Genomic DNA, 21,648 nt, shown 5'->3' with positions numbered 1-21,648 from the left:
ATCTTTGCAATATAGTGATTTCCTTTCCTTTGGATAAATGCTCAGTAGTGAGATTGCTGGATCATATGATAGTTCTGTTTGTAGTTTCTGAGGGCCCTCCACAGTGTTCTCCCTAGTGGCTGTCCTAGTTTACATTCTTACTAACAGTATATTAGAGTTCCTTTTTCTTTGGATCCTCACCAGCATTTGTTATTTTTTGTCTTTTCGATAATTATCATCCTAAGTGGGGTGAGATGATGCCTCATTCTGGTTCTTATTTGCATTTCTCTGATAACTAGTGATGCTGAAGATTTTTAAATGTATTTGTTGGCCATTTGTATGTCTTCTTTTGAGAAACATCTGTTCAGATGTTTTTAATTGAATTGTTTGTTTTTTTGCTGTTGAGATGTTAGAGTTCCTTGTATATTCTGGATATTAATACCCTTGTCAGATAAGTAGTTTGCAAATATTCTCTCTCATTGTGTAGGGTGTCTTTTCACTCTGTTGTTTCATTTGCTGTGCAGAAGATTTATAATTGGATATATTCCCGTTTATTTATTTTTGCTTTTGTTGTCTGTGCTCTTGAAGTCTTATTCATAAATTTTTTTCCCAGTCCAATGTCCTAAAGCATTTCTCCTGTTTCTTCTGGTCATTTTATAGTTTCAGGTCTTTTTTTTTCTTTCTTTCTTTTTTTTTTTTCCTGAGACAAAGTCTGGCTCTATCGCTCAGGCTGGAGTGCAGTGGTGCAATTTCAGCTCACTACAACCTCCGCCTCCTGGGCTCAAGCCATCCTCCCCTCTCAGCGTCCTGAGTAGCCGGGACTATAGGCACGCACCACCATGCCTAGCTAATTTTTGTATTTTTTATAGAGAGTTGGGGCTTTGCCATGTTGCCCAGGCTGGTCTCAAACTCATGAGCTCAAGTGATCTGCCTGTCTCGGCCTCCCAAAGTGCTGGGATTACAGGCATGAGCCACTGCGCCCGGCCAGTTTCAGGTCTTACATGTTTAGTTGATTTTTGTATAGGGTGAGAGGTGGGGATCTAGTTTCATTCTTCTGCATATGGATATCCAGTTTTCCCAGCACAACTTATTGAAGAGACTGTCTTTTTCCCAATGAGTGTTCCTGGCGCTTTTGTCAAAAATCAGTCAGCTGTAAATACATAGATTAATTTCTGAGTTCTCTATTCTGTTTCATTGATTTATGTATCTGTTTGTTTGTTTGTTTGTTTTAAACAGGCTTAATTCACTTTATTTTTCTTGTATAAAAACCCTGTGTTGGCTGGGCGCGGTGGCTCACGCCTGTAATCCCAGCACTTTGGGAGGCCAAGGCAGGCGGATCACAAGGTCAGGAGATCGAGACCACGGTGAAACCCCGTCTCTACTAAAAATACAAAAAATTAGCCGGGCGCGGTTGTGGACGCCTGTAGTCCCAGCTACTCGGGAGGCTGAGGCAGGAGAATGGCATGAACCCGGGAGGCGGAGCTTGCAGTGAGCCGAGATCGCGCCACTGCACTCCAGCCTGGGCGACAGAGCGAGACTCCGTCTCAAAAAAAAAAAAAAAAACAAAAACAAAAAACAAAAAAAAACCCCTGTGTTACTTTGGGAAGCCAAGGTGGGCAGATCACCTGAGGTCAGGAGTTTGGGAGCAGCCTGGCCAACACTGGTGAAACCATGTCTCTACTAAAAATACAAAAAATTAACCAGGCGTGGTGGCATGCACCTGTAGTCCCAGCTACTCGGGAGGCTGAGGCAGGAGGATCATGTGAACCCAGGTGGCAGAGGTTGCAGTGAGCCAGGATTGCACCACTGCATTCCAGCCTGGGTTACAGAGCAAGGCCCCATCTCAAAACAAAACAAAACAAAAAAAAACCAACCCTGTGTTGCAGCCACAGCTGCAGCCTGGGTCTTTCACACACAGACTCTGGTGTGGGTCTTGACAAAATGGTCAGTGAATTCCTGAGAGGAAGACTTGGTGAATACAGTCTCCTCCCAGAGGTCAGGGGGCAGGTAGCTATAGGTCTTGGAGATGGCATCAAAGGTGGCCTTGGCAAAGTTGTCCAGAGTGGCAGTGCGGCTCCTGGCTGAGGTGTAGTGGTTGTCAATACTGGACATCAGCAGCATCTTCCTGGGCACAGAGGCCAAGAGGATGCCAGTGCCTCTGGGTGCAGGGATAAGGTACAGCAGCACGGAGCTGCAGCAGCCTGTCACCTTGCAAGGGACAGTGTGGGGCTTACGATCTTGGTCCCCCAGTAGCCTCTCTGCACGGGACAACGGAGAGCGTAGCCAGGATGATGATCCCTCTGACAGCAGTGGCTGCTTCCTTGGAGCACGTAACACCCAGACTGACGTGGCCATTGTAATCCCTGATGGCAACAAACGCCTTGAACCTGCTGCACTGGCTGGGGCAGGTCTGCTTCTGCACTGGCATAATCTTTAAAACCTTATCCTTAAGAGAGGCCCTCAGGAAAAGGTCAATGATCTCAGACTACTTGATGGGCAGGGAGAAGAGACAGATCTCCTCCGGGGACTTGATCTTCATGTCCTTGACCAGGCAGCCCAGCTTGGTGACAGGCATCCACTCCTTGGCCTGGGCCTTGCCTCTGAGAGCTCCCTGCAGCCTCGGCCCCTGCCCTGACTACGGCCACAATCCTAGCCCCAGAAGCTGCTGGCAAAGCTTCCATGGTTTCCCATTCCAGGCCTCTGGGCCCTCCTGCTGCCATGGTGTCATCTACCATTTGGTGTTTTCTTGGAGAAAAATGTGTCTGTTTTATGCCAGTACCATGCTGTTTTGGTTAATATCGCTTTGTAGTATATTTTGAAGTCTAGTAATGTGATGCCTCCAGCATTGTCCTTTTTGTTCAAGATGGCTTTGGCTATTCAGGGTCCTTTGTGGTTCCAAATTTTAGGATTTTTTTTTTTCTATTTCTGCAAAGAATGTCATTGGTGTTTTGATGGGGATTGCATTGAATCTGTAGGTTGCTTTGGGTAGCAACAAAGTAACTTTTGAGAAGGGAACAGCCCCTCCCCAGGACCACCACACTGCTAGTGGCTTGAGGACTTGCTGCCCCATGGCATGTGGGATCAGATCATTTTGTCAAACCCACAGAGGGCACCTAATGACCCTGCATTCCCCTCTGCCACAAATGAGCAGCTTGGCTTGATGGTCAGGGACAAGCCAGCACAGTGTCTCCTGGTGCCAGCCAGAATCTTGTGACAGTCTCCCTATCTAGAGACTGCTGGCTTGGGTCAAACCCACTGCCACTTGAGCAGACCCTGGGGACTTGCATCCTCCCAATGGCCTGGGCCTGAGCACTTGCCCTGCCCTCACAGCCAGACACCCGCATGGATGTCAGCACCGGTCAGCACCTCTGACCTCCCCGCCTCCCTAAATGGGCAGCTGTGGCTGCCAGCCCCACTCAGACGCCCTCCCTCAGTGCCAGCTCCAGGCTCTCTCCTCAGCATGTACGTTCTGCTTTTCCTCTCAAAGCTGGAAGGACTTGAAAATAGATGTGGGACAGATTGGCCCCACATAGGTCATGAGCTGATAACAGTCACTCAACTGCATGAGTGGCGTTTTAGAGATAACCTCATTAGAGTGACTTATCAAGATATGTTCATTGATAATTAGGTAACAGAAGCCAGATTTTTTTTCACCCACAGCCCTAGTCCCTCTTCTGAACATCCTCATCTTACTATACAGTAGACATTTTGTCAAAGGCTTTCAATCAAACTGCCTGGGTTCCAATCACAACCCTATCTCTTGTAAGCTGTGTGTCCTTGGGCAGGTTACCATCATCTCTGTGCCTCAGTTTCCTCATCTGTAAAAGGGAACCATAATAGTAACTACTTTACCATGTTGATATGAAGATTAAAAGAGCAAACATGAGTTCAGTGCTTCTCAGAGGGCTGGCCCTCAGGAGGCCCCCAGTCAGTGTCAGTGATGTATTATTCCTTTTTTTTTTTAATTTCTTTTGAGACAGGGTCTTGCTCTGTCACCCAGACTGGAATGCAGTGGCACAATCATGGCTCACCTTGACCTCTCAGGCTCAAGTAATCCTCCAACCTCAGTCTCCCAAGTAGCTGGGACCACCAGGTGCACATCACCTAATTTTTAAATTATTATTTGTAGAGATGGGGTCTCGCTATGTTGCCCAGGCTGGTCTCAAATTCCAGGGCTCAAGCAATCCTTCCACCTCAGCCTTTCAAAGTGCTGTTGGTATTACTCATATAGTCAGAGCATACTTTTTCCTCCTAAGAAGGGTAGGCCACGTTTTTTGTTGCTTAGATGGAAGGAGACTTAGGCCATGGTATAAGGTCCTGGGAAGTCTCTTCCTGTAACCGCAGGCGTAAAGCCACAGGAATGGTGGTCAGCTGGCACCAGCCAGAGCCAGCTGGGCTAGAGGGAGGGCTGGCCACTGAAAATGCCAGCCCAGCCTGCTTCTCTGCTGTTGGCCTCTGGATTCATCTTTTTCTGTGTGTCCCAGTCATTAGAAATTAAGCACGTTTCAGTCCTGTGCCTTCTGGGTGTCACAGACATCGAAGCTGTGCTGGTAGCGATCTCCACCCACCCCAAGATGGTCTGTCTGGGGAATTCCCGACTGGGCACTCAGGGACAGCCTCACTTCACAGGGAAGGTGTTTTCTTGCATCTGGTCAATAGCAATTAGCTGCACTTCACAGCTTAGGGAGGAAGGCTGGTGTCATGGTGACCCTATCACCACACTGCTATCTTGGGTATCTGTTTGGGCCCCAGGACAGAGGCTGTGGAAGTCAGGGACTGCTGGTCCTTGTGTCTGCAGGACTTAGCCCCGTATCTGGCAGAGTGGAGGCTTGGTGAGCATATGTTCTCACACTCATTCTGCAGATGACGCCTGGCATCTGTGCTGCACATTGTACACTGTTGCTGGTACTGAGGAGGTACGTGGTGGTGAAAAGGCCATCCCTGTCCTCCCTCCTGAGCTTATATGTAGTGTGAACAGTCACATCGGCAGCAAATACACATCACTCAGATAGTCTGAAACTGTGATGAGGCTCTGACCTGATAAATGGGGCGTGTGATCCAGAGACAGTGGTTTTCCAGGAAGTTGGTGAAGAAAGGCCTCTCCCAAGAGCTGATAGTCAAGCTGAAATCTGAATGACAAGGACAAGCCAGGCACATGGGGACCTAGGAAGAGCGTGTCCGCCAGGCAGAATATCAACTGAAAGGAGCAAGCCTGGGTGATTGGGGAACAGCTCAGAGGCTGCTGCTGAGCATCAGGAGTGAGGGGTCTGGGGGTGGGAATTGCCCAGATGGGCAGGGCCAGCCACGAGGGTCTGGGGGACTATGGGGAGGAGCTTACACTAGGGGTCATGAAAGCCACTCTAAGGTGTTGTGTAAAAGTGTTTAGTGATAGGGTTTGGGTTTTCAAGGGTCCCTCTGACTGCCACATGGAGGACAGACTGTAAGAGGACAGTAAAGAGGCAAGCCGTCCAGGCCAAGGATGATGGTGGCTTGCCTTGGTGGTGATGTGGCGACAGAGAGAAGCTGAGAAACTGGCAGTGGAGTGAATTATGCATGCACTAAAGCAGGCCCTGACAACACAGTACCTCTGCCTGGGCGCTGGATGACCACACTCCTTCCAGAGACATAAACATGCTGCTGTGGGACCCCAGCACAGACATCCGGGAGAGCCTTCTTAGCGTGCAGACCCCAGGGATGGAGCCAGGTGCCCCAGGCCGACCCTGCTGATTTTGTGACCACTCATCAGTGGATGTGCTGGTGCAAACGGGCGGCATCGTGCGGGATCAGAAATGGTGGTTCCAACACCCCCACAGTACTCATCATAGAGACTCTAAGGTTAAGAAGACCTCCAGGGGAAATCTCAGACTTCAACCTCTACCTGTAACTGCTTCTCTTAGAAAGTGCCAGAAGCCTCCACATAATTGAACTTTTGGAAACCTACCTGTTGGAAAGTTGAAACCATCTAATTATCATGAGCTCCTCTTTAACTGGGCCCCACTGGGTGCCCCACCAGGTGCTTTGTTAGCCTATTTTATCTGCCAGCAACCCTGTAAAGCAGGTTAGTGTGCCCTTTTGCAGATGAGAACACTGAGGCTCTGGGAGCTTGTCAGGCTTACTCACAGGGCCTCAGTCCAGCCACAGAGCTGGGTTGGACCACATCTGTCAGGCCCCTCCCCTCCCCTTTCGCCCAGCTCCGCCCCGCCCCGCCCCGCCCAGTTCAACTCCATACCGCCCTTTCCCGCCATGCTTCGCCCGCCCCGCCCACCGCGCGCAGGTCGTCAGGCAGGTCCTCGTCCAGGTCGCCCTTGACAATCTTCTCCAGGGTGCTGATAGAGATCTCCAGGAGCTTCTCGTGGTGATGGTTCTCCAGGTCCCGGCACTGGGCCATCGTGCAGCCCCGAGTTAAGCAAAGGCCAGGGAGGAGCAGGCCCAGCGCGTCCCTGATTGACTCAGAGGGCCGGAGACAGACTTTAAGGGCCCAAGGCGAGCTCGGAGATTGCGGCTGGCAGCACCGTCCACCCACAAGCACCCAAGCCTGGGCCATCCCCGACTCCCCGCCCCTGCCCCACACCTTGGACGGACCTTTGCCATCACCCTCTTCTCTCCCTCCTGCATGGAGGCTCCTGGTGCTAGTCTCTGGGTTACCAGAGTGTGCTTGCTGGCAACACAGGGGGCTCATTTCTCAGTGAACATCACCCATATGAGAACAATCATACTGGGACCCTACTGCAAACAGTTTGGATGTTGTCCCTCTAGGCATCCAAACCACAGCTCTAACAGACCATCAGTGTTCTGAGGGTCGGGAAACCCCCTCAGACCCTGTGGAACATTCATTTGTCCAGAGGCCAGGACAACCCCAGGGGCTCTGTAGCACCTCCCCACGGGGGAAGGTCATCACAGAAAGGATATAGGCTTTGGACATTTTCGATAAACAGTCCCACCATGTCAACAATGTTCCTTTCAAACATGTTTATAGTCTCCTGGAAATGTTAAAGAACACAGTTAACATGCATATTTAGACATCCAGCACAGAGCAAAAGGTGCTCCTTAGAATTTAGCAACCACCTCCTCTAATCACAGACCTTCGGGGTAAAGACCACCCATCTTGACCCTCCTGAGCAGATGGTTGTGAACTGACCCCTCTGCTCATTCTAGAGTTGTTCTCCAACCATATTAACTCCCTCACCATCTGAATGTTTAATGCTGTCACTGGAACTTTGCCAGGAACACTTGTCCTGGTCTTACTCCCCTTACCTGCCTGCCCAACACACACACAGAGCCAACTCCCTCTCCTTTGGGTTTCTCAGTGACATCTGTGCATCACCTCCAGGGAAAAAGTGGAGTGAGCTGTTAAGAGCTAGACTGCCTGGGTCAGTATTCCCAGCTCCAGCACTGCGTGTAACTCTGGGAAAGGCATTTCACCTCCTTGGGCCTCATCTTCCTCATCTGGGAAATAGGTTTCCTGCATAATCCCTGTGTTGTGGAGTTGTGGTGAGGTTAAATGAATCACTTCACACAAAATGCTTTGCCTGGCCGAGAGGAGGCCCTCAGTAGGAACTGGCTGTCACCCCAGATCTCTTTCAGTTAGTTGCTGTTTTGTGGTGGTTAGCAAGGTACCTAAGGCCCAAATGGGATTTAGTGTTGACTGAAGGAACAATGGAAGATGTGATTTCCAGGCCTGCCACTCTGGAAGTGCCCCACCCCCATCTGCCATAGACTCCAGGGGCTGCAAGGTGGGCAGGGGTGGAATCTATAGGAACGTGAGGACTGTCTGCAGAGTGAGCACACTGCACTATTTTCAAACACATGCATGTGCTGTTCTTGTGAATAAAAATAGGGTCATTGAAAAGCATGATTGCCCTTGTGGCTTTCTGGTCACCGGTAATACAAGTAGGATGGCACACGGATTCTGGGAAACGTTTGGATGTTGAAAAGCAATCTCCTTGCCTGAAAAGGCTGGGAGCTGCTGTCTCGTTCTCCTCGGCACTGTGCGCTGCTTCTGCAGTGCCTGCGTTCCCCAGCGGGGAGGGAGCACCTGCCCTGTGATGTGATGGGGAAATCTATCCCATGTCTGAGGTGTCACTTGACGTGTGAGGAATTGATTAGGCGCTATCACTTGGCCCAGCCACAGCAGCATCCAATGAGGTTCAATTCATCACATCACTTCAGACTCCCGGCCTCCGCTGCCTTGTAACACACACACTGGCCGCTAATGAATTTCAGACAGCGGCGCTTTTCATTTCCACTACTTAGTGTTGAGTTGCAGCCTCCTCGCATCGCCCGAGAAGCGGCAACCGCAGGCTGCAATGCACGGGGGTCTTTGTTTGGTCCCCCAAGTGGGGGTCCACTTTGCCTTTAGAGTTCCCTGGATAGCTCCAGGGGTCTAATCAAAAACCTCTCCCCACTGACTTCCAGGATAGGGGGAACATTTCAGAAGAATGAGCTCACCTCTCATTTTCCACAAGAATCACTTCCAATCTAAATGATTAAAATGTATCAAAAGCAAACACAGGACTGATGAGCAAGAAAGCTGCAGCCTGGCACGCTGAGTCATGCTGGACGTTTCCAGCAGAGGCGTGCCTGTGAAGGCTGCAGTTCACCTATGGATGTGCAGCTGCATCCCCAGATCCTGGCACTTGTGCCCAGGGCCCAGCCTCACCTCCAGCTGCTCCACCAGCTGCATCTCCAGCATCATGAGCTCATTGAACAACTCACTGACGTCAGCGCTGCATTCCAGGATCATCTTCTCAATGTTGGGCAGTTCCGACTCCTCTCGAATGGCACTTAAACTCTGGAAACAATAGACTGCACTTCAGGAATCAACAACTAAGTGTAATTAGATAGTGGCAGGTGGCAATTTGGTTTTGTGGGTAAGAATTTGGGCTCTGGAGTCAGCCTGCCCAAGTGCAAGTCTCAGCTTTGCCACTTGCTGGCTCTGAGAGCTTGTGGAAGCTACCTACCCTCTCCATGCCTCCGTTTCTTAGTCTGTAAAGTGCAATTGATAGCCCCTACCCTTGACACAGGTAAGAGAACATATGTGAGGCTCTTTGAGCACTAGCAAGTGCCCACTCCCTGTTAGCTCAGGTTTTTATTAGAGGCTGGTAGGCAGGGTGGAAGCAGCCATGGTTTTCATGGGGCTCAGAGCATTTCACACCAAAATACGCTGCTTTGGCATAGTGATTATTTTGAGTTAAAGATACTTAAAAATGCCTATAATCCCAGCACTTTGGGAGGCTGAGGCGGGCAGATCATGAGGTCAGGAGATCCAGACCATCCTGGCTAACAGCGTGAAACCCTGTCTCTACCAAAAATACAAAAAATTAGCCAGGCGTGGTGGCGGGCGCCTGTAGTCCCAGCTACTCGGGAGGCTGAGGCAGAAGCATGAGGTGAACCTGGGAGGCGGAGCTTGCAGTGAGCCGAGATCACGCCACTGCACTCCAGCCTGGGCGACAGAGTGAGACTCTGTCTCAAAAAAAAAAAAAGAGATACTGGCCGGGCGTGGGGGCTCACGCCTGTAATCCCAGTACTTTGGGAGGCCGAGGCGGGTGGATCATGAGGTCAGGAGATGAGACCATCCTGGCTAACACGGTGAAACCCCGTCTCTACTAAAAATACAAAAAACTAGCCGGGCGAGGTGGCGGGTGCCTGTAGTCCCAGCTACTCGGGAGGCTGAGGCAGGAGAATGGCGTGAACCCGGGAGGCGGAGCTTGCAGTGAGCTGAGATTGCGCCACTGCACTCCAGCCTGGGCGACAGAGCGAGACTCTGTCTCAAAAAAAAAAAAAAAGAGATACTTAAAACAGAAAGTGCAAAGAGAACACCCTGACCTCCCTTTTTCTTCCTGAAAGCAGGAGTTAAGTCTACCATGGGAAAGGTGCCCTCCCTGTACCAGGAGGAAGGAAACTATTCTTTTTTTTTTTTTTTTTTTTTTTTTTTTTTTTTTTAAAGACGTAGTCTTGCTCTGTCGCCCAGGCTGGAGTGCAATGGCATGATCTCGGCTCACTGCAATCTCTGCCTCCTGAGTTCAAGCAATTCTCTGCCTCAGCCTCCTGAGTAGCTGGGATTACAGGCACCTGCCACCATGCCTGCCTAATTTTTTTGTGTTTTTAGTAGAGACGGGGTTTCACCATCTTGGCCAGACTGGTCTTGAACTCCTGACCTCGTGATCCACCCACCTCGGCCTCCCAAAGTGCTGGGATTACAGGCGTGAGCCACTGCACCCGGCCAAGAAGCCATTCTTATCATCAGAGGGAGGGAGTCCGGGCCAAGCGGAATCTGTGTGAACAAGCCTTGTGAAACTTACCCTCATCTGCCTCGTCACGTCTCCACGATGAACTGCCTTAGCCCAAACCTCTTTGTCTTGTCACATTCTCACAATTCACTACTGTCTGTCCAACCAAGTGTAGAAGCTTTCGGCCCTAACGGCTTCTTGAGTCTTCATTTTGCTTGTGAATGGTCCCATGTACATGTGAAAATTACTCAATAAAATTTGTATGCTTTTCTCTTGTTTGTCTTATGTCAGTTTAATTCTTGGTCCTAGTCAGTGACCCTGATAAGCTAGAGGAAAAAATTTACCTGCCTTACAACTTCAGATTTAGGTGGACCTGAATTTGAATCCTGCCTGGGTCACTTAGCAGTGTGACCTTGAGAGACCCACTTTCATTCTCTGACTCAGTTTCCTCACTGTAAATGGGGAGAAGCATCTCTGCCTCACAGGGTCCTGGGGATCAGAGGAAGCACCTGGCGCACAGTGGAGCTCGGCTATCGGAGGCTCCTATAAAAGGCCTATCACAGGCACAGGCCAGGAAAAACTGGCAAGGAAAGACAGTTCCAGTCTTTGAGGAGATAAATTGAACCCACACAGAACCCCAGTGAGCAAGTGGAAGCTATTGCTAAATAGATGCTGAGCCCTTTGGAATGAGGGGGTGCTCAGAGGGTATATGGCAACCTGGGGTCCAAACAGCATTGACTACCAGCTGCTTACCAGCAAAGGGCCTGGGTTACCACCAACACCAGATGTGATGTTGGCTTGTTTTTGTTGATGCCTGGTACTAGTCATGAAGGAGGATGGAGTAACAGCATGATTGAGGGGGGTGAATGACATAATAATAGCTACCCTCTCTGGAGAAAAACCAGGCTTGATCCCTACCTCAAACCTTACATGAAAACAAATTACTGATGAAGATTCAAATGTAAAAAGTTAAACCATAAAAGTGCTAGCAGAAAACCTGGGAGATTTTTTTTTTTTTTTTTTTTTGAGACAGAGTCTCACTCTGTTACCCAGGCTGGAGTGCAGGGATGCGACCTCGGTTCACTGCAACCTCTGTCTCCCAGTTTCAAGCAATTCTCTCACTTCAGCTTCCCGAGTGGCTGGGAATACAGGTGCCTGCCACCAAGCCCAGTGAATTTTTGTATTTTTAGTAGACACGGGGTTTCACCATGTTGGCCAGGCTGCTCTCAAACTCCCGACCTCAGGTGATTCGCCTGTCTTGGTCTCCCAAAGTGCTGGGATTACATGCATAAGCCACTGTGTCTGGCCAAACCTGGGAGATTTTTTTTTTTTTTTTTTTTTTGAGACGGAGTCTCGCTGTGTCTCCCAGGCTGGAGTGCAGTGGCGTGATCTCGGCTCACTGCAAGCTCCGCCTCCCGGGTTCACGCCATTCTCCTGCCACAGCCTCCCAAGTAGCTGAGACTACAGGCGCCCGCCACCACGCCTGGCTAGTTTTTTGTATTTTTAGTAGAGACGGGGTTTCACCATGTTAGCCAGGATAGTCTCGATCTCCTGACCTCATGATCCACCCGCCTCGGCCTCCCAAAGTGCTGGGATTACAGGCTTGAGCCACCGCGCCCGGCCATAAAACCTGGGAGATTTTTAATAAATAATCTGAGACCTTGCCAAGTATAACCAGAAGATTGGTAAATTCTACTACCTTAAAAATTTAAAAATTCTTTTAAATTTATTTATGTATTTACTTTTAAGACGGGGTCTTACTGTGTTGCCCAGACTGCTCTCAAACTGCTGGGCTCAAGTGATCTTCCTGCCATAGCTTCCCAAAGTGCTGGGATTACAGTTGTGAACCACCTCCCCCCAGCCAAAAAAATTTTAATTCTAAATGGCAAAAGCACCACAGACAACACTGCAAGATAAAACACAAACCGGGAAAAATATCTGCCCTTAATTTCACTGACAAAATCTATAAAGAGCTCCTACAAAGTAATACCTTTTTTTTCTTTTTTGAGACAGTCTTGCTCTATTGCCCAGGCTGGAGTGCAGTGGCACGATCTTGGCTTACTGCAACCTCCACCTCCTGATTCAAGTGATTCTCCTGCCTCAGCCTCCCAAGTAGCTGGGATTACAGGCGTGCACCACCACCCTGGCTAATTTTTTTATTTTTAGTAGAGACGGGGTTTTACCATGTTGTCCAGGCTGGTCTCGAGCTCCTGACCTCAAGTGATCCACTCACCTTGGCCTCCCAAAGTGCTGAGATTACAGATGTGAGCTACCATGCCCAGCCAGGTAATAACTTTTTAAAAAAGAAAGGTCTGGTCTGATGGTAGTAGGTTATCAGAACTTATTAAATTTGGTGGGTCACTAAAGTTGGTATACAATCTCCCACTGCTAAATTTGACTAGCTAAAAAAAGAAAAAGAAAAAAAGAAAGAAACAGCCAGGTGTGGTGTTGTGTTCCTGTAGTCCCAGCTACCCAGGAGGCTGAGACAGGAGGATTGCTTGAGCCCAGGAGTTCAAGGCTGCAGTGAGCTATAATGGTGCACTGTACTCCAACCTGGGCAATGGAGTTAGACCCTATCTCTAAAAATAGTAATAAAAAATAATTTGAGAGAAAGGGAGAGAGAAACCAAAAACCAAATAGAAAAGTGGGCAAGGGCAAAATATAAGTACAAATAATTCACAGAATAAGAAACACAAATGGTTGTAAAACATGTATTGCTCATCCCCACTTAAGAGAAAATAAATGCATACTCAGGGTGCACAGACTGGCAAAATGAGGAAGCCCGTGACACTGGCCTGACGATGGCTGTGGAGGGTAAAGGTTCTGTGGGTTACAGGTGGACAATAACCATGAAAAAAAAACAATGCACAGTTTCCACTTTTAGGACTTCATCCTGCAGGTCAAACTTGCACCAACTTATTCAGTGGAACACTAAAGAGCAAAAGGTTGGGGAAAAACCTAACTGTCCATCAACAGGGACTGGCTAAATAATTACGGCTCACCCACGCAATGTGATATTTTAGTTATAAAAAAATGAAGTGGCCGGGCGCGGTGGTTCAAGCCTGTAATCCCAGCACTTTGGGAGGCCGAGGCGGGCGGATCACGAGGTCAGGAGATCGAGACCATCCTGGCTAACACAATGAAACCCCGTCTCCACTAAAAATACAAAAAAAATTAGCCGGGCGTGGTGGCGGCGCCTGTAGTCCCAGCTACTTGGGAGGCTGAGGCAGGAGAATGGCGGGAACCCGGGAGGCGGAGCTTGCAGTGAGCCGAGATCGCGCCACTGCACTCCAGCCTGGGCGAGAGAGCGAGACTCCGCCTCAAAAAAAAAAAAAAAAAAAGTAACTTTTTCATTTTGGAAGGCTCTCCAAGATACCTAACATAGGAAAGCAAATTACAGAACAGGGCAAGCTATGCACACACACACACAAAGTAACTTTTTCATTTTGGAAGGCTCTCCAAGATACCTAACATAGGAAAGCAAATTACAGAACAGGGCAAGCTATGCACACACACACACACACATACACAAGAAAGCAAAGTATAGAATAGGGCATGCTATGCTCACACACACAGGAAAGCAAAGTACAGAACAGGGCATGCTATGCTCACACACACACACACACACACATACACAAGAAAGCAAAGTATAGAATAGGGCATGCTATGCTCACACACACAGGAAAGCAAAGTACAGAACAGGGCATGCTATGCTCACACACACACACACACACACACACACACACACACACAGGAGTAGGAGGGAGACCGTATCCCCCGGTGGCCATTGTTCTGTCTGTGCCATGTGCACACACCACCCATTCGAGAGTGCAGCTGACTACACACAGACGTGCTGTCATCCTTTTAGGCTGACTCTGCTCCAGGCCTTGCACAAGTGCTTTCCCTCTCTGTCTCTGTTTCTCACTACAGTTCTTCCAGGTGGTTATCTCTGTTCTGCACATGAGGAAATGGAGGCTAGGAGAGGGTCCATAATGGATCTCTGGGTCACCAGTGAGGAGTCTGCCTGAGCCCCAAGCCTTACATGGCTGCACCATGACCCTGAAACGTGGCTCACTGGGCACCTGGAGCAGCGCGTGTGCAGTGGATGAGGCCTAATGGGGGTGAGTGGGAGGGGCGTAGGAAAAACTATAGGAGAGGGCCTGTCAGGGAGGGAACTGGGGGTCTGCAGGGCCTATGGGGTCTTGGGAACTTCTAACTCAGTGGCCTCTATCTAGGCTGTGCATGGAAAGCACCCGTGGAACAATGGAAAATCCCTGTGCCAGGCCACGCCCCAGTCTAAGTGGGTGCTGCTGGGCCTGGATGCGAGCACATTTCCAGGGCCCGGGGACTCCACATGAAGGCTGGGCAGGATCCACTGCTCTTGGCTCTAGAAGGGGAGCACTAGGGTAGTCAGCTCGTCCGAGGTGGCCTTTGAGGAGCTGGCCCGCACTGAAGGCAGGTGCCTGAACGGAGGAGCAAGTGGCACGTTCCATGCTCCAAGTCAGGCTTGGCATGGCCCACATCCTACTTCTGCAGAGGGACTCGCTGCTGAGGGGCTGGGTCCCTGCACCGGGCCTCAGGAAGCACCGGATAGCTGACACTCCCAACCCCAGTGGCTACAGGGACCAGACAAATGTCAGGAAGAAAGGCTGGACAGGGACTGGGGGGACTGGAGACATGACCTGTCCAGAGGGGACAACTGCCACTCAAGCCCTGATGACAGCTGCTTCCAGAGAAGCTGGCAACCACAAATTTTTCTGCGAAATCTGCTAGTTTCTAATGTCAGCAGGATGTTCAAAATGTTTTAAAACCCTACACAGGCCAAATAAAACACATATGTGAGCCAAATGTATTCCTCCGCCGACAGTTTTGAACTTCTGGTTGAACACAGTAACCCCTGCTCCCTAAAATATAATAAGGAGGGTCTTGAGAATTAAATCACACAGCATGTGAGGCCCTGGAGGTTAATGAGACAGGAATGGGGGTGGCCGTGGGGGAGGCGGGAAGCACCTGGGAGTGGATCATCGACTCCATCAGATCTGAACTTGCGCATCGAGGGACTTTGCTCTACTTTAAGTTCACAACAAGGAAGGGCCTTATGGGATTCCTAAAGCCCCTTATGCTACAAGCAAGCTTGGTGTGTGTGAACAGTTTTTGGAGGAAAAAGAAGGTCCACAGCTTTCCTTAGCGTCTCAGAAAGATCTGTGATTTACAACAGGCTAAGCATCCTGTCTTTAAAAGTAATGCCAACTCAAAAAGGCAGCTGCCATCAAATACAAAGACTGGTGCCCTTCCCAATGGCCTCTGCTTGGGCTGGACCCCATGGCCTGGTTAGGCCGAGTCCTGACCACCCAGAGCCTTCTCCTTTGCTGCTCCTAGGGGGTGGAGGAACACCCTTCCTCTCCATCAACTTTTCTTTCTTCTGTGAGCCTCAGCCTTCCCTAAACTCCCCCGCCTGAGATAAGGTGCCCCTAGGGCACCCCGAAGGCTCCCCAGGCTTCCCTCCAGGATGGCACTGATTCCTCTGCTTGCTCAGGTCAGGGCTGGGGCCTGGGCCTGGGTCTGAGCCCCACAAGAGCAGGAACCATGTCCAGTGTGGCTCTAGCTTCCTAGGAGCAGGCAGAGAGTAGAGCTCAGAAAACGTCTATTAAATGAATGAACAAAAGGACGGTAATCATTACTGTCAAAATAGTAATGGTAATACTAATACTGTTATTAATAGTAACGATGATGATAAGTTCGGGGATGGAGCTGACCTTGAATCCCAAGGGCGCTTTGTGTGACAAAGATCCACAGGCCACACATCAAGTGGTGGGGAGCTGTAGTTGGTGGGGCTGGGGTAAGGCAGGCCTTGGCTCTGCCACTGATTAGCTGTGTGATCTCTGGCAAATGGGGACAATAACCATTGGCCTCAGGGGTCATCAGAGGGTACAGGAGTTGCAGCCCCTCTACAGTGGGGGTGGCAAGAGCAGGGAGGGCCTCCAGCAGGAGGCAGGGAGGGCCTCAGGAGGCTCGGGGCCTACCGACAAGTGCTTCTCCTCGAACTGGGCAATCTTGCGTTTGCCCTGCTCCTGGTTTTCCTGGATAGCCTCGTGGACACATTCACTGAAGGTGTCAAGCTCTATTTTCCGCTTCTCCTGCTGTTTCAGGCCATACTCAAAAATGTTCATGCAGATGATGACAAACTTGTCCTTGTAGGTGAGTGGCCGTTAAGGAAGTCCACAGCTGTTTCAGGAGCAGGCTGCGGAGGGTATGGCAAAGGTGTTGGTAACCCTGGCACTGTGCGCTCAACAGTGTGTGGGACTCAAACTCCTGGTCTCATGTGGTTCATTTGGTGGATGAAGAAATCAAAGGCCCAGAGAGCCAGGACTGAGATGTGGGTACAATGTGTGTTTGGTGCGTCCCCACCCTCAGCCTGAGGGATTCAGGAATGGGGCCTGTGCGAAGGAAGGAGGCAGGGACCATTGGGGAATCTATAGAGCAGAAGGCAGACATGCTCAGAGAGGTCCCAGAAGAGAGGCCTAGGGAACCTGGGGGTCTGTGAGCTGGTCTCAGCTGGGGAAGCAGGCAGTGTGCATTTCTGTCTCTTGTGTGCTATCTGGAAGGGCACCCTTACTGAGGGCCTGTCTTGGTGCTCAGCTGCTGCAGTTGTACTGGGGATGTTCAAGTCCTGGCTCTGCCACTGCTTCCAGGACCCATCCTGGCAAGTCACTTCACCTCTCTGGGCCTCAGTTTCCTCATCTGCCGCTGAGGGTGCAAAAGAGCCTGCCACATGGAGTCCTTGGAGTCAGGAAGGTAAAGCCCACGGGACCTTGGTGATCCTGTGGGATGGAAACTGATGCCCAGAGAGATGAAATGCCTTGCCGAAGTCACATGGCTACACGGGGCTACAGCTAAGGCAAACCTGGGTCACCAGCTGGCAGAAACAACCCAGCCCAGGAGCTCTGCTGTTCCCTGTTCCTCACCACCCTGCCCTCATTCTTTCCAGAATGTCAGGTGTGTTTGGTTGTTTTTGAGAGATGGTGATATGGTTTGGCTGTGTCCCCAACTGAACTCATCTTGAACTGCAGCTCTCACAATTCCCATGTGTTCTGGGAGGAACCCGGTGGGAGGTAACTGAATTATGGGGGTGGGTCTTTCCTGTGCTGTTCTCGTGATAGTGAATGAGTCTCACGAGATCTGATGGTTTTAAAAATGGGAGTTTCCCTGCAGGGGCTCTTTCTTTGCCCACCACTCACATAAGATGTGACTTGCTCCTCCTTGCCTTCTGCCATGATTGTGAGGCCTCGCCAGCCATGTGGAACTGTCTATCCAATTAAACCTCTTTCTGGCTGGGCATGGTGGCTCTTGCCTGTAATCCCAACACTTTGGGAGGCTAAGGCAGGTGGATCACCTGAGGTCAGGAGTTGGAGACCAGCCTGACCAACATAGTAAAACCCAGTCTCTACTAAATACAAAAAAAAAAAAATTAACCGGGTGTGGTGGCACATGCCTGTAATCCCAACTACTTGGGAGGTTGAGGCAGGAAAACCACTTGAACCCAGGAGGTAGAGGTTGCAGTAAGTCAAGATTGCACAATTGCACTCCAGCCTGGGCAACAAGGGCGAAATGCTGTCTCAAAAAAACAAAATAAAACAAAACAAAACCCAAAACCTCTTTCTTTTGTAAATTGCCCAGTCTCAAGTATGTCTTTATCAGGAACGTGAAAACAGACTAATACAAGATAGGGTCTCACTACGTTGCCTAGACTGGTCTCAAATTCCTGGCCTCAAACAATCCTCCTGCCTTGGCCTCCCGAAGTGCTGGGATTATAGGCATGAGCCACCTCATAGGCCCAGAAGGTCAGGTTTTTGAGTGAATTTCTCTCTATCCAGTGAAGGTGGCTCCATAGACTCATCTGTGACTGGATGCCTTAGCTCAGAGCTCTCAGATCCAGGAGCTCCTTGATTCTGTCCTGAGTCCCTCAGCTCACAATTTAAGCCCATTGGTCGGTGGTCATGGCCATGGCCCTAATGACAGGTACCAACCACATCCTCTGGGCTCCAGGCAACTGGGGAAAGAATCAGCTTCTCAGGCCCCACAGACAAAGCTTCAAAAGCTGGCCTCTAATGGGGTGACCCTGGACAGTCAAGCTATATTTCCCCCAACTATAAAATGGGGTTAATGATGGTACCTGCCTAGTGGGGTGGTTGAGAAAACAATAAATACCAGATCCAAGTGCACAACAGGGACAAGCAAGTACGGCTAATGAGAACACATTTCAATCCACTTCTCCACCGCTGAAAACCTGGCTTGCCAAACACGGCCAGCCCATGCCATGCTGACCAGATACTCCACATGTCCCTGAAATCCAGACAGCATCTCCCCCATGCAGCTCAGCTGACCTGGCTCTGAACTGCCTCTTGGGTACATTACTCTCAAGTGGAGATTTTGCCTCCCAGGGTCTTACAAGAGAGATGGAGAAACTGAGGCCTAGAGTGGAAGGAGTCTTGCCAAGGCAGGCTGGTGGCACAGGCTGTGAGACGCCATGAACTCGGAAGGATATGCCTCAAGGAGCTCACTGACACCAGGCAGGTAGGACAGTTTGTTGCCCTCTGAGTCCTCAGCATACATGCTGTCAAACAGGAAGGAGCCGTTCAGGTGTTCCACAAACGCAGTCTGCAGGCAGAAACACACCTAGGTAGGACGGCTCCTGTCAGGGGCTCCTGCATCGTCTCACAGGCCCATGAGGAAGGCAAGTCAGGAGGGGGCATGTTCCAGGCAAAGAGAATGGCATGTGCAGAGGTGCAGAGGCGTAAAACTGCAGGCTGTTTCCAGAATGTTACACATGGCTCAGTCTGGTTGCAAGGAGGGGTGGGGACCCGTGGGAGAGAGGCCAACAGGGTCTAGTCATGAATTCAGGGCCATGCTGGGTTAAGGGACCTGAGCCGTTTCTGGCATGTCATGGGGAACTGCCTTAAGGGTCTGAAGGGGCCTCTGACTGTTTTTAGCATATTCTCTCCAGCAGCTGGAGGTAGGAATGCCAATAAGGGGTAGGGTCAGGACTGAGACGAAGCTGGCCCTGGGGCAGGGAGCAGACGAGCCAGGCGGGGAGAGGGCATCAGGCCCTGTGGAGGGAGCATGATTTCTATGTTTTCAGAGCCTGGGGATCCCTGCAGACCGTTTTACTTGATCAGTGCCCTCTTGTGGGCATCTCTGAGCGGGGCCGAGGGCGTGCAGCCTGCCAGAGCGGTACCTTGTGCTTCTCCAGCTCCTCCTGCCGTGCCCGCTCGTCCTGCAGCCGGACCTGCATCAGGTTCTCCCGGTGCTTCAGCTCGTCGATGCTGTACTGGTGCTTAGCCTCTGCAAGCTCTTTCTGACCAGGGAATGGGAGTGGCATCATTACAGGAGGTTCCTCCGAGCCACGCCGCCTCTGCCATGCCTCCTCTGCCACACTGCAGCCTCCTGCGTGTGGGCAGGGATGTTGCACAGGGGCCTGCGTGAAGGCTGCGAAAGCCATGAGGTCTCGTGGATGAGAATGCCCATCTCCTGATGACCCTCACCAGGTTTCTGTGAGTGCAGGGAAATCAGGGAAAGACCAGGAGGAGCAGAAGGCAGCGTGGCAGGCTGGGGTTCCCGGGGCCAACCCCAGGGCAGGAGCCACAGCAATGGAGTGCTCCCCTCGCCCCAGACTGGGTGTTCTCCACAGAGGACTTGCTCTCTCACTCCCAACAGTCCTCAGCAGGCCTTCTGGCCTTTTTTGGGGGAAGGAGGACAACAGGACAGAGGTAGAGTGAGGTCACAGGGCTGGTCACAAGGGTCTGGCCCTTGGCTCTCTCCACCACACTGGCTCATTCCCCTGCACCTGGCGGGGAATGCTGGCACCTCTAGAACTCAGTTCCTGTCCCTTCTCACCTCACTCCATGTGCCTCAGGTGATCCCACCTGTACCATGGCTTCAAGTACTGCCAACTGGCAATCCTTAGATGACACTCAGGTCTCTACCTCCAGCCCTGACTCCGCCCCTGAGAGGCAGGCCTGAGCCTCTGATGGCCTGGTTCCCTCTGGAGCTCAGCTGTTAATACTGCTCCTGGGATGACACCAATTTGGGGTGAATCCTGGCTTGGCCTTGAGCCAGTGATCCTGGCTCACTGCTTGCCCTCCTTCAGCCTCCTCAACTTCTTTTCTTTTTTAATTTTTAAATTTTTTCATTCTGTTGCCCAGGCTGGAGTGCAATGGCATCTTCTCAGTTCACTGCAGCCTCAAACTCCTGGTCTCAAGCAATTCTTCTACCTCAGCCTCCTGAGTAACCAGGATTACAGGTGTGCACCACCACACCTGGCTAATTTTGCTAGTTTCTGTAGAGATGGGGTCTCCCTATGTTGCCCAGGCTGGTCTTGAACTTCTGGACTCAAGCAATCCTCCCGCCTCAGCCTCCCAAAGTGCTGGGATTACAGGCATGCGCCACTGCTCCCGGCCCTCCTCAGCTTCTTCATCTAGAAAACCAGACAGGGCAGGCCAGCTGTGATGTGGCCCTGGGACAGTGTGTGGAAGAGGCCTGGCCCCTGGGAACATGCAAGAAACAGTACCCACAAGGGTGCTGCTGGAATCCCTCTGACAGGCAGGTAAAGGGATTAGGAAGAGGGAGCTGCCCTTTCTCTCCCAGTTGTGGGCAGGGAAAGCTACTCTTCAATGCCTCTTTTCCAAGAAACCTGGGGGCTTGAGGACTGTGTCTCACAGGGCTGGGAGACTGAGAGGGAGACACTTGCTGTGTGGTCATCAATGCGCCGGAAGTCCAGGTACACGAGGTCAGGAAGGTAGGCACAGATGAACATCTTGTAATCCTCTGCCTCAGAGATAGGGTTCCCAGAGAGGCTGAGCGTCCGCAGGCATTGGAACCGCCGGAGGTAGACGATCTGGGGAGAAAAAGGGAGAACAGCCCATTTTCTTTCTTTTCTTTTCTTTTTTTTTAGATGGAGTCTCACTCTGTCGCCCAGGCTGGAATGCAGTGGCGCGATCTCAGCTCACTGCAAACTCCACTTCCCAGGTTCACGCCATTCACCTGCCTCAGTCTCCCGAGTAGCTGGGACTACAGGCGCCCGCTACCACGCCCGGCTAATATTTTTGATTTTTAGTAGAGATGGGGTTTCACTGTGTTAGCCAGGATGGTCTCGATCTCCTGACCTCGTGATCCGCCCGCCTCGGCCTCCCAAAGTGCTGGGATTACAGGCTTGAGCCACCGCGCCCGGCCGAGAAAGGCCCATTTTCTTGGCAGCCACAGAGTTGAAAACACAGCTGCACCTCCCTCCTCAGTACTCTTTCAGAGTCAGCCTGGCCACAGCACCATCAGCAGTGGGTGGTGTGACAGGCCGTGTGCAGGTATGGGGGTGTTCCAGGCTGGGAAGCAGTACCGAGACCTTCCGTCAGAAATGGGCTTTCCAAAGAACCAGCAGACCGTGGTT

At 50.9% G+C, this 21,648-nt stretch overlaps 1 protein-coding gene across 10 annotated transcripts in view; it reads right to left on the bottom strand.

The window, feature by feature from the left end:
- The window catches only part of DRC3 (dynein regulatory complex subunit 3), a 47,912-nt gene that overhangs the window by 3,800 nt on the left and 22,464 nt on the right, over nt 1-21,648 (bottom strand). For 4 of the 10 annotated variants that reach the window (XM_065532297.2, XM_065532298.2, XM_065532296.2 and 1 more), the window contains 7 exons: nt 20,925-21,102; nt 19,444-19,694; nt 18,755-18,884; nt 16,232-16,407; nt 8,639-8,770; nt 6,889-6,959; nt 6,245-6,368 (listed from right to left, as the gene is read on the bottom strand). In XM_065532297.2, coding sequence (XP_065388369.1) covers nt 6,245-6,368; nt 6,889-6,959; nt 8,639-8,770; nt 16,232-16,407; nt 18,755-18,884; nt 19,444-19,694; nt 20,925-21,102 — 1,062 coding nt within the window. Of the gene's footprint in view, nt 1-5,016; nt 5,109-5,564; nt 6,369-6,888; nt 6,960-8,638; nt 8,771-16,231; nt 16,450-18,754; nt 18,885-19,443; nt 19,695-20,924; nt 21,103-21,648 lie in introns of all 10 variants that reach the window. The other 6 variants (XM_074018710.1, XM_065532299.2, XR_012425324.1 and 3 more) reach the window with 4 other exon arrangements.

The sequence above is a fragment of the Macaca fascicularis genome, chromosome 16, assembly GCF_037993035.2.
Source record: "Macaca fascicularis isolate 582-1 chromosome 16, T2T-MFA8v1.1".
Taxonomy (NCBI): Eukaryota; Metazoa; Chordata; class Mammalia; order Primates; family Cercopithecidae; genus Macaca; species Macaca fascicularis.
This window is presented reverse-complemented; position numbering and strand designations above follow the sequence as displayed.